This window comes from Phaenicophaeus curvirostris, chromosome 13, assembly GCF_032191515.1.
Source record: "Phaenicophaeus curvirostris isolate KB17595 chromosome 13, BPBGC_Pcur_1.0, whole genome shotgun sequence".
Lineage (NCBI taxonomy): Eukaryota > Metazoa > Chordata > Aves > Cuculiformes > Cuculidae > Phaenicophaeus > Phaenicophaeus curvirostris.
In genome coordinates, this window is record NC_091404.1 from 3,159,094 (window position 1) to 3,173,417 (window position 14,324).

Genomic DNA, 14,324 nt, shown 5'->3' on the forward strand with positions numbered 1-14,324 from the left:
TATGGCTTTGGGACTTTTAAGTGTGGTTTGGCACTTGGAAAACTTAGGAAGGCATTTTAGAAAAGATTAAATGATCATCACATTTAGTCCTCCAGGCAATATGTCTCGTTGGCTTCCAGCCCCTCTATTGTAAGGACTTCTCACAGGAGTCTTTTGCTGAGCTCCTCTTTGAAAAGCAGAGGAGGACGCTGTTGTGGTTGTGCCTCAAAGGGAGCCTGATGTGACACGGGCTCCCAGACAGGGTGGGAGCATCAAACAGTGACACCTTTTGTGTGTGGTAACAAACCAGCTTTGTAGCAGTGACAGCAGGACTTAAAACTAAAGCCTTTGGCTCATCTCAGAGGGAAAAATACTGCGTTCCTGAAATGGGCACGTGCAGTGGTTTTGTTAAAAGCTGGTGTCAGTTGTTTTGGACAAATCTGGGTGCATCTGGGCTGACACAGTGTTTAAGCACGGAACTATTGCTGGATATTGATAGAAATTCCAAGAAGGTTCCTGTGGTGTTGAGCCCAATGTGGGGTGAGCCGTGAAGCTACTCCATGAGGGGTTACACGATGCAATCTCCTGGACCACTAGCAAAGGTCCATGGAAGAGCATTTGGGATTTGGTGCCAAATTGTGCTACTGGAAGGCAGCTTCAAAACTGCTTGGTAGCAAAGCTTATGATGTCTGTGCCATCTAGAGTTCTGTACGTCTGTCGTGTCAGCATTACTTTTCAGCATAAAGAGCTGAAGCGTTAAGCTGAGTTTATTTTTCTAGTTAAGCTTATGGAGACTCAAATCCTCCCAGGCTTCATTTGCTGGACACAATGAAATGTTAAGTCACTTAAAAGCAAAGTTCACTGTTTCTGATCATCCTACTTGCATTTGCTTGCATTTATTCCAGTGTGAATTAAGTTTCCTTGAATATGGGTGACCAGAAAAAATTGGGTATTCCAGATAATGGTTCAGGCACCAGGAATTTCAATGTAGATAGTTCCCATGAGACCTGTTAAATCCAGGGATGGGGCAGCCACCACTTCCCTGGGTAACCTGTGCCAGGGCCTCACCACTGTCATCGTGAAGAAATTCCTCCCTACGTCTAGTCTAAACCTGCCCCTCTCCAGTTTATACCTATTGCCCCTCATCCTATCACTACAAGCCTCTGTAAACAATCCCTTCCCAGCTTTCTTGTAGCCCCTTCAGGTATTGGAAGGTCGCTGTAAGGTCTCCTAAGAGCCTTCTCCAGGCTGAACAACCCCAACTCTCTCAGCCTGTCCCTGTACAGGAGCTGCTCCAGCCCTCTGATGATCCTTGTAGCCTCCTCTGTGCCCGTTCCAACAGCTCCATCTCCTTCTTACATTAAGGATTCCAGAACTGGACACACCACTCCAAATGAGATCTCACAAGAGAGAGGACGTCCCTCCCTCCCCTGTGGCTCAGGCAGGGTGGGGGCTATGATGCCCAAGCCCTTTCCGTGGCGATGCTGTGGGCTCCCCCATCCCTCTCTCTCCTCCCCCTGTCCGCTCTCCTTCTCCCTCTTCCCTCTCTCCCCATCCCTCTTTTTCCCCCCTTCCCCTCCCCTCTCCCTCTCCTTTCCCCTCCCCTTTCTCCTCTCTCTCCCCATTCCCCTCCCCTCTCCCCTGTACACTCCCCTCTCTCCCACCTAGTCTCCCTGTTCCTCTCCTCTCTCCCCTTTCTCCTCTCCCCTCTCTCCTCCTCTTTCCCATCTCTCCTCTCTGCTATTCCCTCTCCCAACTCTCTACCCTCTCCCCCCTTGTCTCCCCCCTTTCTGACTCCTGTTCCCCCTTCTCTCTCCCTTCTCCCCCCATCCCTTCACTCTCCCCCTCCCTTCTCCTCCCCTCCCGTCATTCTCCTCCTCTCTTCTCTCCCCCTCTCCTTTCTCTCTCTCCCTTCTCCCTTTTCTCTCCTGTCACCCTTCTCTCTCCTCTCTTCCCCTTCTCTCCCCCCTTCTCCCTTCTCTCTCCTGTCTCCCTTCTCTCTCCCCCTACTCCCCCATCTCCCTTCTCTCTCCCCTCTTCCCCTTCTCTCCCCCCCTTCTCTCTCCCGTCTCTTCTCTCTCCCCTCGTCCCCTTCTCTCCCCACTTCTCCCCGTCTCCCTTCTCTCTCCCTTCTTCCCCTTCTTTCTCCCCTTCTCCCTTCTCTCTCCCCTCTTCCCCTTCTCTCCCCCTCTTCTCTCCCCCGTCTCTTCTCTCTCCCCTCATCCCCTTCTCTCCCTTCTTCCCCTTCTTTCTCCCCTTCTCCCCCGTCTCCCTTCTCTCCCCCCCTTCTCCCTTCTCTCTCCCGTCTCCCTTCTCTCTCCCCTCATCCCCTTCTCTCCCTCCTTCTTCCCCCTCCCCCTTTTCTCCACCCTCTCTCTTCTCTCCTTCTTCCTTCTCTCCCCTCCCCTCCTCTTCTCTTCTCCCCTCCCTTCTCTGTCCCCCCTCTGTCCCCCCTCCTCCTCTCCCCTCCCGTTCCCTCTCTCTTCTCCCTCCTCTCCCCTCCCTTTCCCTCTCTCCTCTCCTCTCCCTCCTCTCCCGCCATCCCTCTCTCCCACCCCCCGTCCTCTCCCCGCGCAGGCGCCGCGGTTGCGCACTGCGGCCGCCCTGTGTGCGCGGCTCCTCCCGCCGCCCCCGCCCCGGCCATGGCGGCGCCCTAGCGCTCCTCCCGCCGGCCATGGCCACCGAGCTGGAGCCGCCGCCCGCGGCCGCCGTGCCGGGCGCCGCTCCGCTCGAGGCCGAGGAGGACGAGGAGCACTGGCTCTACGGGGGTAGGGACCGAGCGCCGGGACTCCCCGCCTGCCCCGCGGCCCCCTCCGCCGTCCCTGCCTTCCTCACCGGACCCCCCCCCCCCCCCAGCATCCCCAGGGACCCCTCGAGCATTCCCCCCCCCCCCCCAGCGTCCCCGGGAACCCCCTCAGCATCCCCTGGTACCCCTCGAGCTTCCCCCCCCTCCCAGCATCCCGGGTACCCCTCGAACATCATCCCCAGCATCCCCAAGTACTCCTAGAGCATCCCCGAATACCCCTCGAGCATCACCCCGCAGCATCCCCGAACACCCCTCGAGCATCACCCCGCAGCATCCCCGGGGACCCCTCGAGCATCACCCCTAGTATCCCCGGATGCCGCCCCCCCCCCCCCAGCATTCTCTCCCCAGCATCCCTGGGTACCCCTCAAACATCCCCCAGAGTATCCCCAAATACACCTCGAGCATGGTACCCCTCGAGCATCCCCCTTCCAGCATCCCCGGGTACCCCTCGAGCATCCCCTCCCAGCATCCCCGGGTACCCCTTGAGCAGCACCCCCTGAGCATCACCCCCAGCATCCCCGGGTGCCCCTTGAGCATCACCCCCTGAGCATCACCCCATGAGCATCACCCCCAGCATCCCCGCGTACCCCTCCAGCATCCCCAGATACCCCTCGAGCATCCCCCTTCCAGCATCCCAGGGACCCCCTGGAGCATCCCCCATCCAGCATTCCCAGGCACCCCTCGAGCATCCCCCCTCTAGCATCTCCAGGTACCCCTTGAGCATCCCCCCCCAGCATCCCCAGGTACCCCTCGAGCATTCTCCCCTAGCATCCCCGGACCCCCTCCAAGCATCCCCAGTTTCTCTCCTCACCAGCATCCCCGGTTTCTCCCCCGCTCCACCCCCAGCATCTCCGATTTCTTCCCCCTAGCATCCCCGGATCCCCTTCCAAGCATCCCCAAGAGCCCCTCGAGCCCACAACTCCCACCCCACATCCCACTCCAGCATCCCCACCTCCCCTCTCTCCCAAAGGTCAGCCCCAGCATCCCTGCCTCCCCATGTCCCTGGTCACACCCCCCCAGCATCCCTGCCCCCCCACCCCCAGCATCCCCGGTGTCCGTGGTCTCCCCACCCCAGCATCCTGGTGTCCCTCATCCCACCCCCTCGAGCATCCCAGTGTCCCTGGTCCCAGCCCCCAGCATCCCTGTCCTCCCTCCCCAGCATCCCTGGTGTCCGTGGTCTCCCCCGCCACCATCCTGGTGTCCCTGGTTCCCCCCCCCAACCGAGCATCCCGGTGTCCCTCATCCCACCACCCCCCAGAGCATCCCGGTGTCCCTTGTCCCCCCCCCCCCCAGCATCCCGGTGTCCCTTAAGGTCCCACCCCTCCAGCATTCCTGTGTCCCTCGTTTACCCCTCCAGCATCCCTGCCTCCCCATGTCCCTGGTCTCCTCCCCAGCATCCCAGTGTCCCTGGTCTCCCCCCAGCATCCTGGTGTCCCTGTTCACCCCCCAGCATTCTGATCCCCCCCACCCAGGATCCCGGTGCCCCTGATCCCCTCCTCAGCATCCCTACCTCCCCGTGTTCCTGGTCCCCCCCAGCATCCACACCTCTCCCTTCCCTGGCATCCCTGCCCCTGGTCCCTCCCATTCCTGCTAAGTTTGGATCCTTGCGGGACACGTGCTGTTACTCTGCACCTTTGGATCTGTGTTTCAAGTCTCGCTCTGGGTTCTAGGGGTGAGGCAGCAGCCCTGCAGATGGGTTTGGTTTCATAGAATCACGGAATTGTTTGGGTTGGAAGGGACCTCAAAGCCTATTCCTGCCATGAGATGGCAGGTTGGATGGGGCTTGGAGCCCCTGATCCAGTGGGAGGTGTCCCTGCCCGTCACAGGGGGGTTGGAACTGGATGATCTTCAAGGTCCCTTCCAACCCAAACCTTTCTATGATTCTATGGGACACCTCCCACTGCATCAGGGGCTCCAAGCCCCATCCAGCCTGGCTTTGAGCTCCTCCAGGGATGGGGCAGCCACAACTGTTGTTGGGATGTTTTCAGTCGCTCTGTTCTAGTTGAGCTTTGTTCGAAAGGGACCATTGGGGTTGTAGCGCTCTGGCATCACCAGCTTTTGCCATGGCTGTGAAGCATTTTGTGCTTAAATTCAGTGTTTTTTGCTTTCATTTGAATAATCCCCTTTTTTTATTATTACTGTATTTTTGCAGATGACACCACTGGGAAGCAAGAAGATGGACCAATTTCTGGGTGAGTCCAGAGGTTGTTTATTCATTCTAACAGTGTGTGCTGCAGAGCAGACCCAGCCCTGTTCTCCACGGATGCTGGAGAGCCGTGTTGTTCCCAGAAACAGCAGCCAGTCCTTTCCCATCCCATGGGCTCATCCCCAGCCACCACATGTGAGCTGGCTCAGTGTTCATGAATTTGGAAGGTGAACTGGATCAGTCAACTGATTTGACTTAAAACTAACTTTTAGACAGTTTTTTCCGTCTCTAATTAGTCTTCAATTAGATCTGTTTTCCAGTCTAATGCCCTCAGAAAAATGGTGCCTTGAGGATCAGCCTTTGTGCCGGCCTGGAACTGGTGAAACTGTGGCCTCTGGAAAATCTAAGAAACCTTGAGCCCAGGGTATAAAGTCTTGACATGATCAAAAAAGCAGATTGTGTGAGATCCATGCAGGCTGTGGTTTGGGTCAGGCTTTCTGATAACAGTGTGGGGGAGAGCTCCATGGTCAGCTTTGTTTTCTGTGGATGGGAAGCACTCTCTGTCCTTGAGCGTAACTCCCTGGTACTCGTCACAGAGTTTCTCCCAGCAGAAATATCTGTTTGCCATTTTTAAATGTAATGTGGTTCTCAGGAGACTTGATCTTCCCTGTATTTCTGTGCGCTCAGAAGTTCAGTTTGGTGTCTATTGTCCTGTAAGTTCACTGTGAAATCCCTGTCTGGAATTTCTGAGATCATTACAGGTACTGTCCTGCTTCTGAGGCTGAGGAGAGACCTTCTCACTGTCTACAACTCCCTGAGGGGAGGTTGTAGTGAGGTGGGTGCTGGTCTCTTCTCCCAAGTGACAGGCAATAGGACAAGAGGCCTCAAGTTGCACCAGGTTCTGATTAGACATCAGGAAAAATTTCTTCACCAAAAGGGTCATTGGGCACTGGAACGGCTGCCCAGGGAGGTGGTGGAGTCACCATCCTGGAGGGTTATAACATGGGTAGATGGTTCAGTAGTGGACAGGAATGGTTGGGCTAGATGATCTCAAATGTCTTTTCCAACCAAACAACTCTTTGTTCTCTAGGGAGCGTCCTGTGCATAGGGAATAGGAAAACTTCTTCCAAAACAAATTTTAGGCAAAGTTAGTAAGTTATTACCTAAAAAGATCACATGAGCTGTGTGAGAAGGCACAACTTTTAGTTTAGGTAGACACTTACTGTGAACTTGCACGGATCTGTTGTTCCCTGTCGCTTTCATTGGAACATGGTTTTATTTAAAAGTGAGGTTAAAAACCCGAATTTCTAAGAACTGTCTCCAATAACTGCAAGGAGAAGTACCAGTGGTCATGCTGGCTTGCCTTTGGTTTTCCCTTCCTTTTTCCCCCCTCTCTTATCCTTTCTTCCCCCCCCTTTTATTCTTCCCCCCCCTTTTATTCTTCCCCCCCCTTTTATTCTTCCCCCCCCCTTTTATTCTTCCCCCCCCCTTTTATTCTTCCCCCCCCTTTTATTCTTCCCCCCCTTTTATTCTTCCCCCCCTTTTATTCTTCCCCCCCTTTTATTCTTCCCCCCCTTTTATTCTTCCCCTCATTTATTCTTTGCCCCCTCATTTATTCTTTGCCCCCTCATTTATTCTTTGCCCCCTCATTTATTCTTTGCCCCTTCTTTTATTCTTTCTCCCCCACTATTATTCTTTTCCCCCCATTATTCTTTCCCCCTCTATTATTCTTCCCTCCCTTATTCTTTCCCCCTCTTTTATTCTTTCCCCCTCTATTATTCTTTTCCCTCTCTATTATTCTTTTCCCCCCTCTATTGTCCTTTCCCCCCCTACTGTCCTTTCCCCCTCTATTGTCCTTTTCCCCCTCTATTGTCCTTTTCCCCCAATTGTCCTTTTCCCCCATTGTCCTTTATCCCCCCATTGTCCTTTATCCCCCCATTGTCCTTTATCCCCCTATTGTCCTTTTCCCCTCTATTGTCCTTTTCCCCCCTCTATTGTCCTTTTCCCCCCTCTATTGTCCTTTTCCCCCCTCTATTGTCCTTTCCCCCCCTCTATTGTCCTTTCCCCCCCTCTATTGTCCTTTTCCCCCTCCTCTTTTATTCTTTTTTCCTCCTCTCTTTTATTCTTTCCCCCCCTTTCTTTGTTTCCCCATCGGAATCTTCCTGAATGCAGAGCTATGGAGCTTTCCCAGGAAAAGGACTCTCTGTTTGCTGTGTTCCTGAGGGCTTCAGCTCCAAGGATTCCTTGCTGCCTTGTCTTGAGTGTTTGTCTCTACCCCTGAAGCAGAGCTCAGCCTGCGTGGGATGCAGTTTCCATTAACTCTGGAGTCTAAAGGCTGCATTAAACGCCAGCAGGAGGCCCCCACGTCCCCAGCGTGCAGGGCGATGATGGCAAAACAAAATAGCTGCAGCATTTTTTTTTGCAGTGGCTGGTGGCTGTGGCCCTGCCGGATTGTTTGTTCCCGGGAAGTAAAGGTTAGGGAATGCCTGGTAGTGAGCAAATGCTTATTTGAACTCCAGTTCATGAATTTTAATGCACACCCACGGATACTTCATGTGACTTGAAGCTGAAGGTAGTAGTTGTCGCTTTTCCTTAATTCGGTCATCTGGATTCTTAGGAACATTCTGGGGTTGAGATGGATGTTATGAGTTGTCTGGATTTGGCCAATGATGCAGGAGGTTTAGGAGGCGCCCATGAGATGCTCTCCAGTGGCACCTCAGCTGCCTGTGGGATGCTGTCCAGTGGCCCATCTTTTGGTCCCCATGTGTCTGCAACTTGGAAATGTTCTTAGAGTCTGATTTTCCCTTAGATATCTGGCTACTTGGTAACGTGAAGTGTCTTCAGCTGTCACCTTGAGAACTTGATGCAAACAGGACCTATGCTGCCTTGGTCAGTGGCTGAGTTGCCTTGCCTTCCCTTTGGTCTTGGCTTGGTTGTTGAATTTCTTTGTATATGGGGCCTTTCCGATACAGGAGCTTCAGTAACTGCTCAAATTGTCCATATTCACTTGTTCTTTTTTGTGCTCGATAACTGCTTTCTGAGCTGCATCAGTCTGATCTTTTGCCTTTACTTGCTTGGTGTCGTCTTTCTGCTGCCTCTGAACTGAGTGTAAGTGTTTGGATTCTGTCAGGTGTCACCTGTGGGTCTGTTTAAAGATAAGATCGTGTGTGTTTATTATCCAGCACGGCGTTTCAAATGAATGGCAAGGTCTATGCACAGTACTGGTGGAGAACTGGGTTTCCTGGGATGTTCTGATTGTCTTCTTATGTTCTGATTGCAGGAATTATTTTGGAATTCTGTTAGGTGTTACCTCTGACATCAGAGAAAAATGTACTCTGGGTTTTAGCTTTGTATGCATTGCGTTCTCTTTTTGCGAGACTTTTTACAAAGGTTTGTAGGGATAGGATGAGCAGCAATGGGTATAAACTGGAGAGGGACAGATTTAGACTAGATATAAGGAGGAATTTCTTCACCATGAGAGCGGTGAGGCCCTGGAACAGGTTGTCCAGGGAAGTTGTGGCTGCCCCATCCTGGAGGTGTTCAAGGCCAGGTTGGATGGGCTTTGGAGCAATGTGATCCAGTGGGAGGTATCCCTGCCCATGGCAGTGGGGTTGGAACTGCATGGGCTTTGAGGTCCCTTCCAACCCAAACTATTCCGTGATTCTGTGATTCTATGTGGCTTGTGCACACCAATGTCACTTTATTGCTTGGCTAATGTAATAAACACTGCAGACATTAGTACAGACCCTGTGATTGGAGGTAAATCTGAACCTGGTGATTGTTGAATTAGGGGTGATTTGTAATAAAGAAGACTGTGTGGCTAATTATCTGTATTCTCTTCTTCGAGTTGTAACTACTCATTTATGTTAGCTGTTCGTAGAAACACTAGAATCACTCCCTGATTGCTACGGGACAGATGCCACTGCTGCTGACTAAATATACGTGTAATTATTAGCCTTCTAAGGACAAGGTGAAGTTTTGCTTGTCATGGTCTTGCTCCCATCAGTTGTGCCAGTGCTGACTCAAAGCTAGAAGCTGTCCTGGTTGCCACTTGTATTTCAGCGGTGGAGCAGTGTCTGGCTGGGCTGTCCGTGCAACGCCCTTTAGAAGTGCTAAACTGATTCTTTCCACCAAAAGCAAAGCCAAGCAAAGACGGTTCATTATTTGTTGTAGAGTTGAGCTAATTGCCAGCAGAGGAAATACTCTATATAGAATCATGGAATGATTTGGGTTGGAAAGGACCTCAAAGTCCATCCAGTCCCACCCCTGCCACGGGCAGGGACACCTCCCACTGGATCAGGGGCTCCAAGTCTCATCCAACCTGGCCTTGAACACCTCCAGGGATGGGGCAGCCACCACTGCTCTGGGCAACCTGGGCCAGGGCCTCCCCACCCTCACACCAAAACATTTCTTACTAAGATCTCCTCTCAATTTCCCCTCTTTCAGCTGAAAACCGTTCCCCCTCATCCTCTCCCTGCCCTCTCTGATCAAGAGCCCCTCCTTAGGTTTTCTGTAGCCTCTTTTAAGTATGTGAACTAAGCCGTGCTATGAAAGTCGCCTGGACGAATGCATCAGAACTGTTTATGGGTGCACATCTCAATTTGGCTATCCACTTTGTTTTATCTGTCCTGTTTACTAGACATGCAGAATCTTCTCATAGTCTGCAAGATCCTCCTCAGGAGAACCGGCCTGCCAGCAGTGAAGACCGAGAGATGTCGCAACACGTATGTATTCCGCTGCAAATGGTAGATGTAGTTATTTTTGAGCTTCTCAGTACTTGTAGATAAAAAGATGTAAATGTAAAGATGCTGGTGCCGCCTAATGTGTTACACGTGTGCTGTAGGAGTGTACGGATGGTCGATTGCCAGTGCTAATAGAGCACCAGGCTCCTCTTCTCAGCCTGCCTGGTGCAGGGAACCTTTATCCCAGCGTCGCTGGTGCCCGTTGAAGAGGCAGGTGAGGGCCTCTGATGCTGCAGCCTGGCAGGAAAAGCAGAACATGGTGTCACCTCCAGCTCAATATTTAATATGACTTCTTGAGGGTCAGGAAAATATGGGAGACACTGGGATAGAAAGCCCAAATAGCGCTGGGGATCAGTTCTGATTCAGCCTCAGAGCTCTTAAAATGCAACAGTGGCTCCGTGCTGAAAGAGGAGGCGGAGACTTCTCTCCCTCCTGTCTTTTTGAAGGGTTTCTTTTCCGCTGCTGTGTTATGTCAAGAGGCCTCGCATAGAGTTCTGACAAACCTCTGTGCTTAGGGAAAAGAGAGAGGGTTAGGAATGCCTTCCTCAGCCATTTTTGTAGCAGTGAAGTGTTAATTCAGCTCATGTATCCTGCAGAACTGTGCTGCTGGGGATCTGGGAGGCTTCCTTTGCTGTTGTGCTCCAGCACTGGTGCTGCACTGGCCTCACCCTGGTAGCTGTAGAGCTCTTGTGTAGAGTTAAGTGGCCCAGGGACTGATTGTGCTACAAGCCAAGCCCAGCTCCTCAGCAGCTTCCTACCACAGAAACTGGTGTGAGAATATTGGCTCTGAGGTTCCTTGGGGAAGCCAGTGAATGTATTTTGGTGATTTTTATTTGTCATTGCATATTTTCACCATAGACCTGTGAAGGAGCTGTGTCAGAAAAGCTCTTTCAAAAAGAGTAGGAGAGAGGAGCTGTTGGACAGGATGAAATTCTTAGAACCGAGCTCAACCTTCCCCAGCTTCAGAAATCTTACCCTGACTCCTGTTGAGTTGCTTCTTCAAAGAACATGGCAGTTTCTTTGTGGGCACTTGTCCATATCATGGGATGGTTTGTGTTGGAAGGGACTTTGAAGCCCATCCAGTCCCACCTGTGCCATGGGCAGGGACACCTCCTGCTGGATCAGGCTGCCCAAGGCCCATCCAAACTGGCCTTGAACATCTCCAGGGATGGGGCAGCCACCCCTGCTCTGGGCAACCTGGGCCAGGGCCTCCCCACCCTCACAGGAAAACATTTCTCCCGAAGATCTCCTCTCAGTCTCCCCTCTTTTAGCTTTTCCATTGGTGGCTGGTTACTTCCACGCATTTTTACCTCCAGGGACAATTTTGTACAGCCTTGGAGTGTAGGAGAAAGTTATGACTGTGTATTGGAATCATTCTTTTTAACACTCCTCCATCATACGTGCTTTGTGTGATTTCACTTGCTGTCCCCAGGGGATTTAACAGGTTTATGTATTAACGAGCTCCCGTGTGCTTTTACTGTCTCTAGGCCCTGCCCAGCGGTGAAGATGATGAAGATGACAGCGATAGCGACAGTGACGATGATGACGTGAAAGTTACTATTGGCAACATTAAAACGGGAGCCCCGTCGTACATGTACGTATTGCGGGTTGCGGTGTTGGTGTTTGATCTGAGGCAGCTCTAGAGCATGATCGGAATCCAAAGTAGGGATGAGAGCTCGTCTTCTGGGAGACATGGGAGTGATGGCTGGAACACCGGAATGGGATTAGAAGGTGATGGGTAACTCTGTCCAGCAATTGCTGGTTGGAGGATCCATCTGTGAAATAGGAATGATAATTCCAGTCTGCTGGTAGAAAATTAACTGAGTCGTTACTGTGCTTCATCAGGCAAAATCAAAGGTGGGAGTTAAATTTAACTCCTCATCTGTGAAAACCTCCAGAATCAAAATCCATATTGATAAGGATTTGCATAAGCTGTGGATTTACTGATTTTCAGCTTTCTGATATTTCATGATTTGGAAATGGTGAGGCTGGATTTGTGAACCAGGAAATTACGTCACTGACTTAAAATTCTACCTGATTTGCATTGAATAAAAATAATAAGACAGCAGTTTTGCTTGCTGCTAGCAGCCGTCCTCTGAAGGAAATGATTTGCATGTGCTGTACAGCATATGCTAATTTTTCCACTTTATGGATCATTTCCTCCTCTTGCAGAGATGGTTTCAGTCCGATGGGTTACTCTGAAGAGCAATGCTCCATCCCTTAGCAGCTCACTACATTTTGCGGACACTCTTTTTGAGATCTGCTGCTTCTACCTCTCTCTCCTCCTCCTGTGACCCACGTGCAGCTGTAATTTCCATGTTGTTCCATTCTATTTACACACTAAGCCCGCTCCTGGGTAGAACAGTAACTACTGTTTTTGAGAATGCCAAAAGCATTCATGTTCCAGGCAATCCTCTGTGTCCTGGTGTTGGTCAGTCAGTAAGTTTGCTGTGTTTTTGTAGGGTTAGAGGATCTGAAGTGGCAGAAGAGTCTCACTTTTAAGTTGTTGAGGCTTCGTACTAAAAACCATAGAGAGAGACAGTGAGCTGAACTTCTTCTGAGGGGTGTGAATATGCTTTGCATGAAAATCTTCAGCCAAGTAATGTATTTAAATACAAATGGAATGATTCTTTTCCATAGGGGAACTCCTATGAATCTAAACTTAAAAACGGGTAGAGGCTATGGAGCGTCTGCTTCAGGTATTGCTGGTTTTACTCTTTGCCTTTTGCAATATTGCACTGCTCTGGCACTGGCAGCTGGAGCAGCTGCAAAGCGTGGTCTCTGTGTGGAAGGATAGAAAACAAGGGCATCTCATTATTTCTTAAAGATGAAGGCTCCTACAACAGCTTCAGGGTCCAGGGTGCAACATGTTATTTACTTACCTATCACAGAATCACTAGGTTGGAAAAGACCTCTTGGATCATCAAGTCCAACCATTCCTATCAACCACTAAACCATGCAAGGTGATTATAATTGTATCTAAACTAGAAAAAAAAAAAGCATCAATTATTACTTCTACAGTATAAAACCAGAATATTTCTAAACTATGTCCCTGCCTATGGCAGGGGGGTTGGAACTGGATGATCTCTAAGGTCCCTTCCAACCCAAACTATTCCATAATTCTGTGATTCTATGTTGTTGCGCTGGGGCAAACATTCTAAAGTGCCTGGGGAAGGTGCTTTTAACTCTGTGGTCAGGGTGCTGAGCTCAGGGCAGGGTCAGGAAACAAAAGAAATAAATAGACTCTGGCTGTGAGCATCACTGTGCATGTTTCTGCAGGTTAAATTGTTCTCACCATTCACTTGAGTTTATACTCAATATATTGAGATTTGGATTCTGTCCTTCCTCACAGGAGGCTCTCCTTTCATGGGCTTTCATTTACTTTCTTCCATTAATTTCTTTATGCAAATGCCTTTTCTTCTGATTGAGAAAATAGAACAAATTCCCCTTGAAGATTCCGTACCTGACAGGTTTTTGCTGACTCTAGTTGTACACTTCAGGCTGACCCTGACAAAGTCTCTTATTATGAGAAAATGCACGTGTATCGTGGGAGGGAAAAAGAAATATTTTGCTTGGGGAATAAAAATACACTTTTTTTCATGTGGGGTAGATTTTATGCATGCTCTGATGAATTACTCTTTTTGCCTGTAGTGCCAGTCTGGGTTTAATTTGCTTCTCTGCCGTTCACCTGCCAGCGTTGTGTACCCTGGCTATTTATTTATAGAGTGTCTGAAGTGCTATTTAATAAAAACTTGATTGCTGTTACCTGCATGCTGTAAAGCCAGCAGTGAATTCACAGTAGTGCTTTACTTTTGACTGGAGTAATTTGCTCAGCAAAACAGTGGATTAAAGACGTCGCATTAGAAGGAGTAACGGTTTCTCTCTCTCTAAAGCCAAGCTGCAGCCCAAAGGTATCGACTTAGATGCTGCAGGGAATATAAATGGATTGCCTGTTATAGAGGTGGATTTGGACTCATTTGAAGACAAACCGTGGAGGAAACCAGGTGGGGCCTCACAGTTTCTTGTGGTAAATATTTTCTGTAGTTTTTACTTGTCTCTCTGTAATTTCACATGTAATTTCTGTCCATTTATTGCTTCTGTGGAGCAGGGAAATGGAGCAACACGTATGGCTCAGCCTTGATGCCTGTCTAGGCAATCGGTGATGTTAACTGATTGATCAAGCCGTGCTTCTACCTAAAATTGGGCTGCATTTACTCTATCAATTTAACTCCCTTAAAGGGAGCAATGATTTTGTTTAATGTTCTGTTTTATTAATTTGCTGGTTCCAGGAAATATTACGTTGATATCAATACAATAATGTTTGTTGGCCTCGAGTAGGATGAAGATGTGGCTGTAGGTGTGGTGTGGTCTCCTCTTTATTCCTTGTTCTGCCTCACCACGGCTGAGCCTTGTGCACCCTCCTCATGTGGGTCCTGGGGACGTCCCCACTTCTGCAGAAAGGGCAGCGATTTTGGGAGCTGCCACGTGTCGTGATAGGAAAGATGGTTTTTTGTGTTGAATCCTCCTGCTGCCAACAATGGAATGAAAGGAAGGAAAATGCTGCCTGCTTTGACAAGAAAGGCTGGGCTTTTCTGTTAGAAAAGCTGTGTTGCTTCATTCTTTGCTGGGTTCTGCCCCTTGGTGCATACCT

At 50.2% G+C, this 14,324-nt stretch overlaps 1 protein-coding gene across 1 annotated transcript in view; it reads left to right on the forward strand.

Moving 5' to 3' along the window:
- Positions 1 to 2,613: 2,613 nt before the first annotated feature.
- The window catches only part of LOC138726256 (pre-mRNA 3'-end-processing factor FIP1-like), a 29,978-nt gene continuing 18,267 nt past the window's right edge, over positions 2,614 to 14,324 (forward strand). Inside the window, exons 1-6 of the mRNA XM_069867856.1 lie at positions 2,614 to 2,747; positions 4,938 to 4,977; positions 9,571 to 9,655; positions 11,161 to 11,267; positions 12,314 to 12,372; positions 13,567 to 13,677. Of these exons, the coding sequence (XP_069723957.1) occupies positions 2,654 to 2,747; positions 4,938 to 4,977; positions 9,571 to 9,655; positions 11,161 to 11,267; positions 12,314 to 12,372; positions 13,567 to 13,677 (496 nt within the window). The 5' untranslated portion in view covers positions 2,614 to 2,653. The remainder of the gene's footprint in view (positions 2,748 to 4,937; positions 4,978 to 9,570; positions 9,656 to 11,160; positions 11,268 to 12,313; positions 12,373 to 13,566; positions 13,678 to 14,324) is intronic.